Genomic DNA, 15778 nt, shown 5'->3' with positions numbered 1-15778 from the left:
TGCACGTTTCTTAAATAAATACTTAATCAAACGTCTTTTTAAAATTTTTTGCACAAAGTTAACTTATAAAGCCAAATATATTTTAGAGTACAATTTTAATCAAATTTCCCCTTCTTTGCCTATATCCAAATCTCACCAACAATTTTCTTGTTATTAGTGAACTTTATCCACTTAGTCTGCTTACCTATTTCTTCGTGTTTCCAGTTTTCCCCTGCGTTCGTGCCAGTAGTACCATACTCCTTTTATTTCTATTTTCATGTTTTCTAGCTTCAATGACAGTCCATTTCTCGATTCCTCCTTCCCTGTACTGCTCAGACTATTTATTACCTCCTTTTCACTTTCAGTATCATTTTCTTCGCTGAAATCATTATTTTGTTTTTTATAGATTCTAGTTCCAGTAAAATTCTTATTCACGTATTTGCTTGTTTTTCCAAGTAATGTCCTGGATTTCTTGTTTCAAAAAATTTCCTATTTTTCTTGTTCCCTTAATCCAATTCTACAGTAGCAGTATAAGGTAAGTTTAAGAAACAGACAAAGCCTCAGCATTTGCACCACTATTTAGTTTAGAACTTGTTTTTTCTTTTTCTTGACTAAATTGACGAAGACCATTAATCAGATCTTTCAGTAGTCTTAGTACTTCAGCTTTAACTTCTTTATTTAATCTCCACTAAATCTTATCGTATTATTATTTTAACCTACATGTGATGTGAACTTTCTGTATTTTTACACAATAAAACATGCAATATATTCTTAATAGCTCTTTCCTACATGCCCTACACTCTTTGCAGTTGTATCCTTTGTTGCTTGCCCTTTCTACATTTCCATATTTGAACTTAGCACCTGCAGTGTTATCATTTCTTTTAGTGACATGCCCTTTCAATAATTTTTTACTTCTGTTTATTTATTGTTGTGTAGTCTTGAAAATTACAACTTAATTTCATATCTTAATAAGGTATGATTAAAAAATAATTTTTCTGATCGTGGGTAAATAAGACATTATAAATTTTGCTTGATTTTATCACTAGTATAATGAGCAATATTTGTGATAATATGAGCGCATAAATTCGATAATACATATGTATCAAAAATATTTCTTGTTACACCAGTGATAAAGTCACACAAAACTTTTAATATTTAATTCACCTACAAGTAGGAAAATGATTTAAGCTATGCTGGAGAAGCAGCTCAAAACTAATAATGAAATCTATTTGAACCTACGTTGTATGTGAATGCACGACTCCTCAGTAGCTCAAGTGGTAGAGAATTTATCAAGAAAACAGGATGTTGTGTGTTCAATCAAGACCCGGGAAATATTTTTTCATTCTCACAAATAGATGACAATTCCTTTAAACTTACAATTATTGATGTTTCATGATTAGATTAGAAAATTAATTGTCATCATAAAAGGATGTTAATGGACTGAGAGTGCTTAGAACAGTACCTTCATGTTGTGTAAGCCTATATATTTAATGATACACACACATATATGTGTGTGTATGTATATATCTTTCTATATTATATAGTCGTAAGAGTTAAAGCAAGGTTTTGCTCCCCCCCATCTCCCCCCGCCCCCCCCAGCTCCCCCCCAAATAAGGTAGTTATTCTTTCATTTTCTTGCATTTTTCGAGTAATCCTACTTTTTTGATAGCTCCCCCCGACCTCCCCCCAGCTCCACCCCATTTTCCTTATATATAATGTAAATATATTAGTAAAGCCTTGTATATTAATCGTTACAAGTGGTCTAATTTTCACATATGATTTTTTTTGACCATAACAACAAATTTTGTTACAATTATCTTACTTACGATGTTTATTTTGATAATATACTCTAAAATGTCTTTTAAGGTTCTCTGCTTTTAGGGATAAACGCACCATTTACCGTACACCCGTGAATTCACTTTATTTTGTTACCATGATTGTAAGACAATTTGATACTAAATATTGACTCAGTAAATTTTTAATTGTTGTTCAGGATCTCGAGAAAGCACCGAAATTTTTTTGAGGTGTTAGAGTTTGTTAAAATAATTTTATAATAAAAATAAAAAATTAAGTTAACCCTACATAACCTTTTCCACAATTTTGACAAATATTGTTTTGAACGTTTTTTTCATGACTTTTCAAATGTCTCTGTAAGTGATGATTTCTTTTTACACTTTTTTCGCATTTAATACTCTTAAAAATTTTTTCAATGTTTTGGCATTCCTTTGTGTAGTGCAAATAGTTTTGCTTGTTTAATATTATAATACTACACAGATCACATACAAAAAATTTTTTTTTGTGAATTTTTTCGTGCGATGATAGACACTCTTGATTTGAAAATTTTGAGTTACATTTATCACACTGATAAAATTTTGCATCCATGATGGTGTATCTGAAAACATGTAACAAAAAACGGATTGTTTATGATTACCTAAATCTGGGTACTAGACGGTACTGAAATTTGCTTTTTTGATGAAAGATAAAATTTGCAAGAGAGTATTAAAATAGTAATGAACTATAGAATAGTTTTTTTGTTACTCTAAAATTTCATTCCAAACAACATTTTTAATTTTTAATTTGTTTTCTGATTCAATTGGAATAAAATTTTTTTTTGGTTTCAACATCTAGACAGTGCTCGTATAATTGCCCATTAAAAAATAATGGTTTTCTAAAGTACAACCCTTAAGCATCAAAACTTTGACCATAAGAATTATTGATAGCCATAGAAAGAGTTAAGATAAACGGAAATCGTTTTCTGTACAATATAAATGGTAGTGAAGAAGAATTGTTTGTATTGAGTGTTATACTTAGACTAAAGACTTTATTTCCTTTTTTTTACCTGAGATTATTCCAGCTTCGATGTTGTATGTAAATAATTTTGTAATTCATAATCTTGTACCATTGCAAAGTCCTTCAGATATTTTGAAGTTTCGTATAAACATAACAATAGCGTCGATTTTTAAATCTTATTCGTGTGAAAAAAGACTTTGTTTACTACTATTTAAATATTCTGTAGAGAAATTAGTATAAATATTATTGTCTAATTTATCTACTCCTTTGTGATTTGCTTTATCAATACTGTAGTACGTTACTAACATTCCTACCATGTTAGTTTGAATTTTTTTGTTTAAAAAGTGAGTGTATTTATTGTGAGATGTTAATATAGCTTTACTTATAAAAGAATCATCATTATTAGAAATTGAAGAACACATATGATTTGTTTTCAATGTCTGAGGAATTATAAAAGTTTTAATTTTGCCGTCTCCTATATCCAGTAGCAATGAAGACAATTTTTTATCAATTAAACGTATATTTTTTTTTTAAACAGAAAATATTAAATAAAGGCCAAAAATTGGAACATTTTATGGTTTCTTGGACAATAGTAATTTTGCTTTCGTTTTTTACTACTGGGAGAATTTAACGAAAGTCTCCACCTAAAATTATTATTTTATTTCCAAAAGGTTTATTACCACTAGATGGATCTTTTTAAGTCCTATCAGCGATTTCTAACGCTTTTTTCGGTACTGTAGAAGCTTTATCAAAAATAATTACTTTTACATTACGTAATTTTTCTTTATCTGGCTCAAACTGTAAGAATGCACTTTCTATAGTGCTTAATTCCAAAGGAAGTCTGAAAGTTCTGTAAGTGGTCATTCCCTTTGGAAGCAGAATAGAAGGAATACCTGTCCAAGCCATTGTAAGAATTTTTTTTCAATTGATATGAAATAATAAATTAATCTTTTGTAAAGAAAAGCTTTTCCAGATCCACCAGGACCATTGATGAAAAAAATTTTTTTTTTAAATTTTATTATTTCTTGAAAAATTCGACATTCGTCATGATTCAGTTGTAAAAACATTTCATGGAATTTATGTTTCCAAAATATTCTTTCATCTTTGTCAGTATCAATATTTTTTTTCATCGTTTCTGTTGGTTCTAGCAAACTGAAATCTTTATAGGACATATTTTCAGAATTAAAAATTTCGTTTAAATGTAAAAGAGCTTTATTTTAATCATCTTTACAATTTTCAATGAAAAATTTTTTGTATTTGTTCCAAATAATATTACCAAAAAAATTTTCAGACATAACAAACCATGCAAAAAATTTTCGTAGTTGAAAAGGCAGCACAACGTTACATGCTTCTTCAAAAATTATATTGTTTGGAAAATCGTGTTCTACTAATCCCATTGAAATAGCTGATATTAGTGAGGGTAAATAAAAAGTAATGGTTAAAAATTCATGTAATTAATTATGATCAATATACATTTATTACATGTATAAATTTTAAGTAACAAAAAATATAATTCGGATATTTTTCCATACTTCGTAAATCTAATTTGCAATTACGGGGGTTGGTGCGCAGAGCGCGCAGGGGGCATATATAGTTATAAGAGCTTAGAAATATCTATTGACACTTACAGGATAGACAGCTTATTTAAAAAAGGGAGCCACTAGAAGAAATAATAAAGCTCACCAACAAAAATTCAAGGGCACATCTCTCTGTCTATATAAACTTTACCACTTTTATTTGAAATTAGCAGCTTGTTCTTTATATTTCTTTAAAAACAGACTAGTAATCATACCCCAGCGTAGAAAATTTATTCCCGAGTATTTTCGAAAAATGCCATAGTGTTCTGAATTCTGTAAAATATACTTTAACATATTATTTTTATACTAACAATTAATTTTATCATTTTTTAAGGCCTTAAAAAACATTAATACGAACCTTATTTTAAAAAAATTACACTTATAACACAATAAAACGGGGGGTCGGCGCGTGGAGTGCGCAGGGGGGCGGAGCCCTACTAGTATATGTGTGTGTGTGTGTGTGTGTGTGTGTGTGTGTGTGTGTGTGTATCACAACTTCTGTTGGTTCAAGTGCATGTTACTCCTTAAACCATACACTCTATTTTTATGTCGTATATTAAAAAAAAATATTTCCGTTATTAAACATCATTCTTCTCCGTGTAATATTAATTAATAATCGCTTCAGAAATCCTAATTCATATAATAAGTGTTCATTAAATAATTATATATAAGTATGGCTAAGATGTCAATTAGCGAAGACGAGAAAAGTCAGCAAACTTGTTTTATACTTTAGCAGTGCGATATCGATATTGAATGATAAAAAAAATTTATCTGAACAAAGCATCCATGAAAAGCCCGTAAAATCAATTTAATAAAGATGCTAAAGGTGATGATGTTCAAATTTTTATTTACAAATAACTAATGAAAATTTTTTGCTTATTGTAACCTCAGAAACAATGCGAAAATAATTAAAGATCTAATTAGGAGTGGCGTTGACTCAGTGGTAAGCATGCTTGCTACTGATACAACGCTGTTCTAGAGGTCGTGGGTTTGATTCCCGGTGAGTGCAGATTTTTTCAAAAACTGTTTTCACCGGAAAAAGTTCCTATGTATCCCCGGCTGTTTCGGGGTGGGTTTTTTCGTGGAATTTTCCTTCAGAGTAATTCCAGAGTTTTTTTCTTGCTCCACAGGTCTTCGCGCTTGGGTGAATGCGAAACAGTGCTAGGGCCTAATAGGTAGGGATTAGTGGGCACGATGCCAGGCAGGGATCGCCGGCCTTACCGGCGAGGAGTGGCCCCTGAAACATGGGGCTTCTCCGGGGATGCTAATTAGCCTGGATTCGATGCTTCGGACCCAGGCTACACAGTGGCGAGTTGACCCGATGCACTTTCCCCCGGTGCAGAGAGTGTCAGCTTAACTAACAAGGTATGTTACACCGGAGATACTTCCACTGTGCCCATGGTATGATATGTATGGTATCAATTAAAGAGAATATTTAATGGATGTGGCAATACACCCCCAAACATAGGTGGTGAGTGGGTGGCCCCGGCGACTGGGCCAATAGGCTGTCGCGGTCACCCGATAAAAAAAAAAAAAAAAAAAAAAAAAAATTAAAGATCTAATTATAGTTTGTACAATACTAACAATTTTATAATAGTTACAAACTGTGTTCAATAAAAGAAGGTATATTTGCAATGTAATAGACATGAAAAATATACAAAAGCAGTAAAAAATGTTTACTTCTATCTCTTGTTCTCTACAAATCCAATTGTCTATCTAATTATCTAATTTTCTTTTTTTTATTCTTCAATTTGTACATGAACTTAGTGACAGGAGTTACCTACATAACTTTCACTACAATTTTTACAATCAAACGTATAAATTTACACTGCTGATTTGAGTTTCAATCCGATTTTTTACCTTTTTGCTTTTAGTCATGGTAATTAAAATATTTTTTTTTTTAATTTTTTATGTGACAGGTTTCAAAATTCTTATTTTTCATCTATAAAAGATTTTGTCCCCGAACAAAATAACAAAAATTTAGATGCATTATATTGCCAATTTTTTAATTTATATTTATTATTTATTGTACTTGAGTTTGACCATTCAGTTATATTATTCTGACCATTAAATTATAATTCCTGCGAAATACTTTTTTTTTTATTTAGCAAATTTTGTACGAACGCACATGATATGGTATATACAAAATTTTTAGATTGCTGATAACGAATCTGGTAAAGAATTCAGAAATTAAAAAATTGGAGATTTAGTATGAGGAATTGCATATTAATAAAATGCTTAAGTTTCAGCGATAAACCATACTTGATGATTCGTAGGTTTGTTGACAACGCATTTATCATAAGAGTTTTTAGGAGTTAAAGGCTGTAATTTTAAAATGGCTTAAATGTTAAGGACGTTGTGTATGATGAAAATAAATTTATATGTCCAAAGAATGCCATGAACTCTTTCGTTTATGAGTATTTTGATGCATTTATTACAGTCTTATATTACGTGAATAAGAGTATGTGGTATTATTTCTTTTTGGCTTATTTGGGACTATTTTTAGCTGTAATATCGATGATTTTAGTCTTTTACTGATGAAACTGTTGCAATCAACATTTTTTCAAATTATTTGTCGAAGTCATTTATCAAACCCTTATCTATTTACAATTAAGTTTGAAAACAATTTTTAAAGGTTTTTACCTCTTTTTATTCTTTAATAAATACCAGTTGCAGCTCAGTAGCTACGCATTGTAATTTATCTTAATTATGTCTTTTCTTACCAGGCAGGTTTAAATGCCGGTTGGATCAACTTACAAATATAATATTTTTGAGAGTTTGTTCTGTATTTGTTTTCATTGTCGGTTTAGAATTTTAAGACTACCTACAAGCAGATCATTTTGATAGCTCAAGTTATAGACCATTTTTATAACTAACGTTAGTTTTTATTAAAAATTTTTCAATGTAACGGTAGATTATTGAACGTGCAGCTTTTGCAAAAAGAAAATGCAGATTTGTGGCCCTAGTACACAGTGTATACTTTTTATCATTTCTTTATTACATTTCTACTTTACTAGTTTTTAGCATGTAGTCAGTGTTCTTATAATAAAACGCACTAAATTAATCAATAGAATGTTAAATGAAAAGTGCTATGATTAATGTGTACTCGAATAAGAAATGTCTCATTTTTAAGTATTTTGTTATAATTTAAAACCATTTTTTAGGCCGTAAATAAGGTATTAATAAAAAGCTGTTATTCATGTGGACATAGTTGAGATATATTTTATACAGAAACATGAATTTTTTATACATTATAGTATCATATATCATACGACTAGGTACACAAAAGTCCACTATTCAAGGTACTTGACACTTGTGAAAGGGAAAAGAGAGGTATGGGAAGCTGCCCATTACTGGCAGGGGATGAGGAAAAAATAGGAAATTTTTTTATGGAATGGTCGCCCATCCCATCCATAAAAAATATTGCGTGGTAAAAAATTCACAGAAGTACTGAAAGTACCCAAGGTGAACAAAAAAGTCGCCCGGGCGAGGTGTCGAACACCGATCTCTTGCGTGTCGATCAATAACCTAGCCGACTGAGCCACTGTGCGCTAACACAAACATAAAAATACATTTATACCTATTTCTTAATAAATTAATTTATTTATATACTTTTCTACAAATGCTACACACTTTTAGTTTAGAAAATTTTTTTATTATTTGGCAAAGGTTAAAATAAAAACTTACGTTTTTTTACGAAATTTTAGGTCACCGTAGGTGATAAAATAAAGGAGCCAGAGTTTGTAAGAATTTTAATGACTGCGATTTTGGAAAGTTCAGTTGGTAAGTCAAAGTTTTTTATTCCACACTCATACGCTGTAACTTATAAATATAACTTTTTTCTGAATTATTTTATGTATTTATAGAGCAGTGTAGTAATGAATGGATATTTAAAACGGAAAACTTTTATAAACTTCAAAAATTGATTCAGCGGTACGTAGATGCCGACGATTCTCTGGAACTTCAATGTCTTTTTGCCATTCAGGCTTACATTGATAAGTTACAACATCCATCAGGTAAGTCGTCTATTATAATTTTAAGATCATTTTAAATAAATTGTGACAATTTAATTCATATAAAGTAGTTTTTTTACTATTAATAAAGCTTCTAGAGTCTTTAAAATTTGTAATAATTACTTAACCCAAACTCAGGCCACTTTCAAGCAGCATTATCTGTAGTATGCTGTAACGTAATATTATCAAAAAATAATTTTTTTTTTACCGGGTTACTGCGACAACCTATTAGCATAGTCACTGGGGCCACCCACCACTATCACCACGTGAAAGTGTAATGCCGCACCCATTTACCATACCTTTACTTGATATCGCACCTATCATACTATGGACACAGAGTGAGTATCTCTAGTGAAATATCTTGCCAGTTAAGCTGGCACTCTGCACCGGTGGTGCATTGGGTCCACTCGCCACTCTGAAGTATATCCCCGCAGAAGACTCCGTATTTCAGGACGTCCTAAATAAAAATTCGCCTTGAAACAGCCGGTGAAAACAGTCTTTGAAAAAATCTGCACTCACCAAGAATCGAACCCAAGACCCCTAGAACGGCGTTGTATCAGTAAAAAGCACGATTATCACTGAGCCAACGCCACTCCTCACAAAGTAATTTACCAAAGAAGTTTTATTACTAAAGTTATTTTACATATGATTGCATGTGGATCTGAATATTCTAAATATTCTAAATATTCCGCAGGCTCATCATTCATCAAAACAACGCCTTACATATTTACTATATTTCTTAACATATTTTAAATTGCAATAAAATTAGAAGGAGAAATATATCAAACTATCCAAGCCTAAAAAACGTTAACTTAAAAAAAAAAGTTTGCTTCAGCAATAAATGGTAAACAAAACTACATATAGTTCGCTTGGAAATAAATTTTTTTACAGTATCTTATGTACGCTAGCATGTAATAATTTTTATAGATAAGCATAGTATGAAAATTAATATTCGTTCGCTATAAATGTAGCACTCCAACTATGATACGATTATAAAAATTAAGATCCTTGTGAACAAGTTCAACGTAAATTAAATAAAAATTAATCGAAGGAATTATTTTAAAAATACATTAATTATCCTACAACTTACTTATATGTTATATACGTTTTTTTTATTCAAAATCAAACAAGGTACACTTGGCAGGCCTTGCTGAAGGCACAAGAAATTGGCTCTGATGTAGCAGTTACCAATAAAGATCAGTAATTACTAAAAACTAAGGGCTTGGATAAAAATTTTTGTAAAAATAAGGGACTAGCAGTATATCTAAAATCTGACCTTACAAAAATAAGAAAAAGGTCCGTAAACAAAATTATAAATGTTATTAGCATCCTCCCCGCTTCGCACGAGACTCACTGAGTGAAAACACCGTCGTGTGTTAACACGTTATAGAAAACGTTTTCAGTTAAAAATTTTATGTATGTTTTAGTCATTTCACGAAATACATAATTCTAATAAAAAACATTTCGTTTAGAATTGATGCAGTTTTCGTCGAATAATAACCTTCGTGGAAGTAAAAATAATATAATGATGCTAAAGAGTACCGTGTCTTTACGTCATAAAATAGTTATTGGCTCTTAAGTATTGATTTGCTCTTTCTCGCGTTATAATACTCGTACATAAAAAGGTTTTTTTTAAGCTTTAAAGATTCAAGACTGATGAAAAATATAATTTTTAATAAGTTTTTCAATAAGTATTAATTACTACTCAAAATACAAAACTTCAGTATATATAACATTTTTAATTTTATTACTAGACAAAATTCAAACAATCTGATGATCTGGATCATCAACTCTCAAAAGCCTGACATACAATTGTCCATGTAAAAAGCAGTTTGATCTTGAATCAACACCCACAAAATTATAAGTCTGTCCTTGCTACTTGTTAATTGTTATGACAAAAGAAACTTTACAAGAAAAAAAGTCGCTCCAAATTTCTTAAGATTTAAAGTATGGCCAAAAACCGAATTACTTTTTATTTAAATTTTTTTTCTCGATACGGTATGATTTTATAGACAGATAAATAATATGTTTATGGAAATTGCAGCTCAAAATTTGAACTTTATAAGGTCACTCGTAATTTTTTAAATTTTACTTGAGCATTACTGTAAATTTTTTTGAGCGACCATTTGATATTTCCACTAGTAAAATAAAAAAAATTACTAGCGACCTTTTAAGATTCAAATTTTGAGCTGCAATTTTTAGGAACTGATTATTTTTTGATGTATAGTATTATATCGTAACGAGAAAAAAAATTTTAAGAAAAAAAAAATTCGGTTTTTGGCCATTGTTTAAATCTTATAAAAATTTGAGCGTCCTCTTAACCATTTTTGTTTGAGCTGTTCTTGAAGGGAGTTCTTAATAAATCAAGAACTAACATTTTTTCACTCGAGACTTAAAAAAAAAAAAACAGTTTTTTGTGACACCCTAACGCTTATACTAGAAGAGTAATTAGTTGGTATCATCTAGATTCTAAGAATAAGAACTATTTTCTCTGGTGCTAGACCTGTTAAAATAGACGCTTCTATAACATTATTTCGCAAAGTTGTAATTTTAAATCTAATCCTATTATACAGGTTTCGGAGTTTAAGATTATGTAGTAGCATAATCGGACATACAACTTTCAAACTCAACTTACAAGGTAAAAATCCTTATGATTTGAGGAGTTTGAACATTCCTGAGGATAATCAGGAACACCATCAATTGCAATGACTGAATCAATAGAAAGGTACTCTCTAGAATCAACTGCAAACTTAGGAAGAATATTATTGTTAATTTCCTCTGCTGTAGCATTTTTTTGGGAAATTATAGTTCTTTTACGAAACCTTTAGTATGGTTTGTTAGTTAAATTTTAATGTCTAAGTAAACTTAAGAAATTGTATCATCGACAGTTATAACTAGTTTTCCAATGAATTGATCTATAGTGATAAAACTGTCTTCGTTTTCCATCGTGCCATTGCCAATTTTGAACAACTGTATTGGAAATTCTGTGCTTCCACCACAAAGATGTGCTCTTATATTTATTAGTGCTTGCCGAGACAAGACAAGACCAAGATTTTGGCCTAGTCTTATCTTGGTCTTGAAAAATTGTAAAACTCTAAGTCTCATTTTGGTCTTGTCTTGAATTTCTTGGTCTTGGTCCAAAATGATAATGAAAATAGTATTTCTTACTTTGTATAATAAAAAGCATATTTTATTTTTATAATATATGTAATGTGTTATACATTACAATAATGTTATTAATATTAAATAGAAGTAATTTTTTACATAATAATAAAAAAATCAATGTTTAATATAACATTTCTTAAACTGCATTTGGCCCAAGAGTGCACACAAACCAAGGCTTGAAAAGTATCATAGTTGAATGAATTCCTTTTTTTTGACATAATTAGAGCACATTGAGAAAAAGATGCTCCACCGATACAGAGGTTGCTTGAATACTGTCTCTCGCGATTATTAACAATGTAGGATGTATACTAGCATAAACTTTCTACCACTCCAAAATGTTGACGTCTTTGGCAGCTTTTTTGGTTGAAAAATACTCGTTTATTTCTTTCCTCTAGGGCTTTGTTGGATCATCATCTTCTTCATTATCGCACTAGAAAGATTGTAAATCCGACTCCAAACTATTTCAATCCTTTTCAATCTTCTTTGTGTCGTTGGTATTTACAAAGGGATTCTTTTTTCATCGCTTTCCCCCAAGATGTCAAGTCAAAACGATCAAATTTATAACGCGGGTCTAAAATGATCGCAACACAATAAATATAATTACACTTTAATAAGTTAATGTTTTAATAATTTTTCTCTTCCATCAATGAATGCATTTATCAATATCTCGCCAGTTGAACTATTTATTGCAAAATCCAATTTATCTAAAAGAAAATTAAACTCTACTGTAACAGATAGAAAATTAGCGCCATCTGTCGACAATACTTTAGATGAAACAGCTTTGGCCGCGATAGTCAAAAGTTTCCTGCTGACCGCAATTTTCAGAGCGCTTCTGTATTAGCGCCACTGTCGGACAAGCTGTGAACTGTCGCTGATGTACACATATCTATACATAGTTCACAGCTTAGCCGGTGGTGGCGCTAATAAAGAAGCCCTCTGAAGATTGTTGTTGGCAGCAAACTTTTGACCATCATGGCCAACGCTGAGATAAAATGGTGAATAACCTTAAAAAATCTATAAGTAGCTTTATGAAGTCCCATTCAGGTTCTGTAATTTTCAATTTTGCCAAAGTAGAACAATTATCCCAAACTTTTGATACAGCAAATCTCATTTCCTATGAAACATTAAGTATATTTAATGTACTATCCCAGCGAGTCCGACAATCTAAAACTGGCTCTGTATACTTTGTTTCTGGGACGGTTAGCTGTCAGAACATTTTAAAGTATTCCGCAGTTTCTGTGATGCCCTCATTTTCTTGCACGTAGATCTTATATTTTTAATGAAATCAATAACACCTATTTGCTCATCTTCGTCTTCTTCACCTTCCTCCTATCATATTGTATCTTGAAGAATTTTTCCAAAGGGACATTTTTGCGTATTTAACACGTGTGATTATCTCCAGAAGAAGTAATGTGAGCTTTAAAGTAGAGTGAGCTGTTCTACCTCCACTTAGGAGAGTGGCAGCAATGAGAATATGCAACAGCAAAAGAAAGTTTTCCTGCAGATCTTGCTCTGCCCAACATAAGATTTACTAAAAATGTTCTTCTTGTGTCTCCAGGAGCATCTAGGAAAAAGATTTTTACATAATTATTTAAGACACTATCAATTATCCAACCAAACACTTGCCGTTGATGAAATGAAGCAAACACTCAAGGATCATTTTTGCTATTATGTCAACCACGAATTTATTAAGGAAGTCCTCATTATATAGCAGGTGATTTATACTATTAATTCTCAACATAAATCTGTAAGGATAGAACTGCATGCCATTTACTTACATGACATTTACCTGCAGAGGTACAGTGAGCATGAATAATCAATCGTAAGCTTTTAAGTTCATATACTGTTCGAAATTCACCATTGGATTTAAAAGTCCTTATAGCAAAATAGGAAAAAATGCATGATTTTTTGTAATATCTTTATGATTTGTAATGACTTTTGTCCTTTCCTAGAAGTAAGCTTCCCATGAAATGGTGCATTTGACCTTGAATTTTAAAAGTTGGCATAAAGTTTCCTTCTGTGATCTCTTTGCCTTCAAAGGAAGTCATTTAGAATTGAGTATTATAGCGTCTAATATTGTCAAGGAAATGTTTAAAATGTTTTAATAAACGATGATTATCCATTAACAAATACCTTTTTAATTTAGGAAAATTTTACTATGAATCAAGAGAAACTTTATCATGAGAGCAACAAAGTTCACGGACCTAATCTTTTCATATTTCAGCGCCACAGTGGATGCAAATACATATAATTCTACCTCTTTAAAAGCTTGAATATTTAAGTCATTACTCTAAGGGTTTTAATAGGAAGCAAATCTTTTACTTAATCAATTCTTTGTTTGTCGATTTTGACGCTGCTACTCCCATCACGATTAAATGTTCTGCGTCAGTTTCTTGACGCCTGACATTGTCAACATTTTGAGCATTTAAAGTTTTCCTTCTAATCCGCCTTCTTGCAACTATAGGCGTTGTTAAAAGTTTTGTGAAGGCTGCTTTTGTGCTTTTATCAATTTTGTTAAATTGTGATACATTTGTTAGTGAGGTAGTTCGACGTTCGATGGCCCTAAAAAGGACCGATGAGTTAAGGCCTTTCTTGACTGGAGTTCACAGCTGACATAAATGCTTGGTTATCTCAGAGTGGTTTTTTCTGGCTTACTGTTGTACAACCAGACTGATCGTGAGAAAAACCACAATGCTCTGAAACATTGGAGCTAGTTCTGCTGTTTCCTAAAGTCTCCTAGTGTTACGCTGGAGACGTTTGTATTCAAAGCACCTTTTTTTTTGCAGAGCTCAGTCGTTTTGGTGATTCAAGATAGATATATTTGTCTGTGCCGTGTGCCTGCACTCAAGAGAATAAAAGAAAGAGAAATTGAAGGCCTCCCATTACTGGGAGGGAGGTAGGAAGGTATTAGGCATTTTGCTGTAAGAAGGCCGTTTTACGAGGATCATTTCGAGGTACTCGCGCGAAAAAGTCGCTCTAGCCGGGAATCGAATCGCGGTCTCCTGCTTGTCGACCCACGACCTAGCCGACTAAACCACCGTGATCTTTTAAAATGCTTAGTAGATTAGTCAACGAGGCTCTTCTCCCCTCGATAATGAACTTTTTCGTCATGACGCATTTTTATTTTGGGATGAATACGTTTTTTTGTTAAATAATAAATTGCGTTTGAAGTCGGAAAAGTTTTTTTTTCCACGTTAAATATCTCAAACACATAAGTATATCTACTCCGTAGTATACCATCTATCTATTATTACATTTAATCATGCAAGTTTATAAATCCAGACATATTGTGTTCTATAGTGTGGTAGAGAGACACCCTTGGATCCAAAAAATCAACTAAAAAAAAAAAAAATGGTTTTTCAAAATCGCATTTAATTTTTCAAAATTGAAGGGAAAATTCGATGAAGAAAAATGTTGGTGTCTTGGCAGTAATAAGCACCTCACTGAAAAGAAAAAAGTCATTTTGAATTTAAATCAGTTAATGTAATCTCAAGAAAAGTCAATCTATACGTGAATACTTACACTTATACAATCATTCCTTAACTCACTACCTTATTTTCCGGTAAATTTCATGATAATTTAAAATACTTGCAATATGATATTAAAAACAATGATAAATACTTAAAAATTATATTTCATAGATATAAATACTTTATAAAAATTGCTAAAATTGACGTCACAAAATTTTATTAAAATAAAAATTTAATACCAGTAGTGCCAATGATTTTGCTAAAAAAAGCCACGTTGCATCAATATCGTTCGTGTAAATTCTAAGGTATGACGAATGACGTACATACATTCAGACATACGCTTTTGCAATGTTTAAAACGTTTAATAAACTTTGATGATGGATTAAACACACTGAAGACATCCAAACATGCTATTATTTGTGTATTGCAAAAAGTTATGAGTTAATTTAATTAATTTCAGCTATATTACTTTGTTACTATCTTATTATAAAAAAATATAGCGTACTATATCTGCTTCTATATTATAAAATTAGGTTAATAAAAATGAGTTTATTTCAAATAAACAACTGTGTACGATAGCCGGACGCCAGCGCTTACCTACGCCAATCGCTTTCCAAAGGCTACTGCCCTATCCTACGACGGTTTGTCTCGTCTCTCCTCCGCTATGCTTCCCCTTCCCCGCTGCTCTTTCCTACGCTTTAAACTAGACGACCTGCGCGCGCCAATTACTGACGTCCGGTTTACATGAAGCTTAAATATATTTGTACATTTCAGCGATATAACT

The 15778-nt window shown here is 31.4% G+C and overlaps 1 protein-coding gene across 2 annotated transcripts in view; it reads left to right on the top strand.

Moving 5' to 3' along the window:
* The window catches only part of Eif4g (eukaryotic translation initiation factor 4 gamma), a 763642-nt gene that overhangs the window by 677561 nt on the left and 70303 nt on the right, over positions 1-15778 (top strand). For both annotated transcript variants that reach the window (XM_089595035.1, XM_089595034.1), the window contains exons 21-22: positions 8054-8129; positions 8213-8362. In XM_089595035.1, the coding sequence (XP_089451161.1) occupies positions 8054-8129; positions 8213-8362 (226 nt within the window). The remainder of the gene's footprint in view (positions 1-8053; positions 8130-8212; positions 8363-15778) is intronic.

This window comes from Copidosoma floridanum, unplaced genomic scaffold (genome assembly GCF_036245765.1).
Source record: "Copidosoma floridanum isolate Cflo_tuat_1 unplaced genomic scaffold, Cflo_Japanese_pri ptg000024l, whole genome shotgun sequence".
Taxonomy (NCBI): Eukaryota; Metazoa; Arthropoda; class Insecta; order Hymenoptera; family Encyrtidae; genus Copidosoma; species Copidosoma floridanum.
The sequence above is the reverse complement of the archived record's forward strand: the minus strand, read 5'-3'. Positions and strand labels throughout refer to the sequence as shown.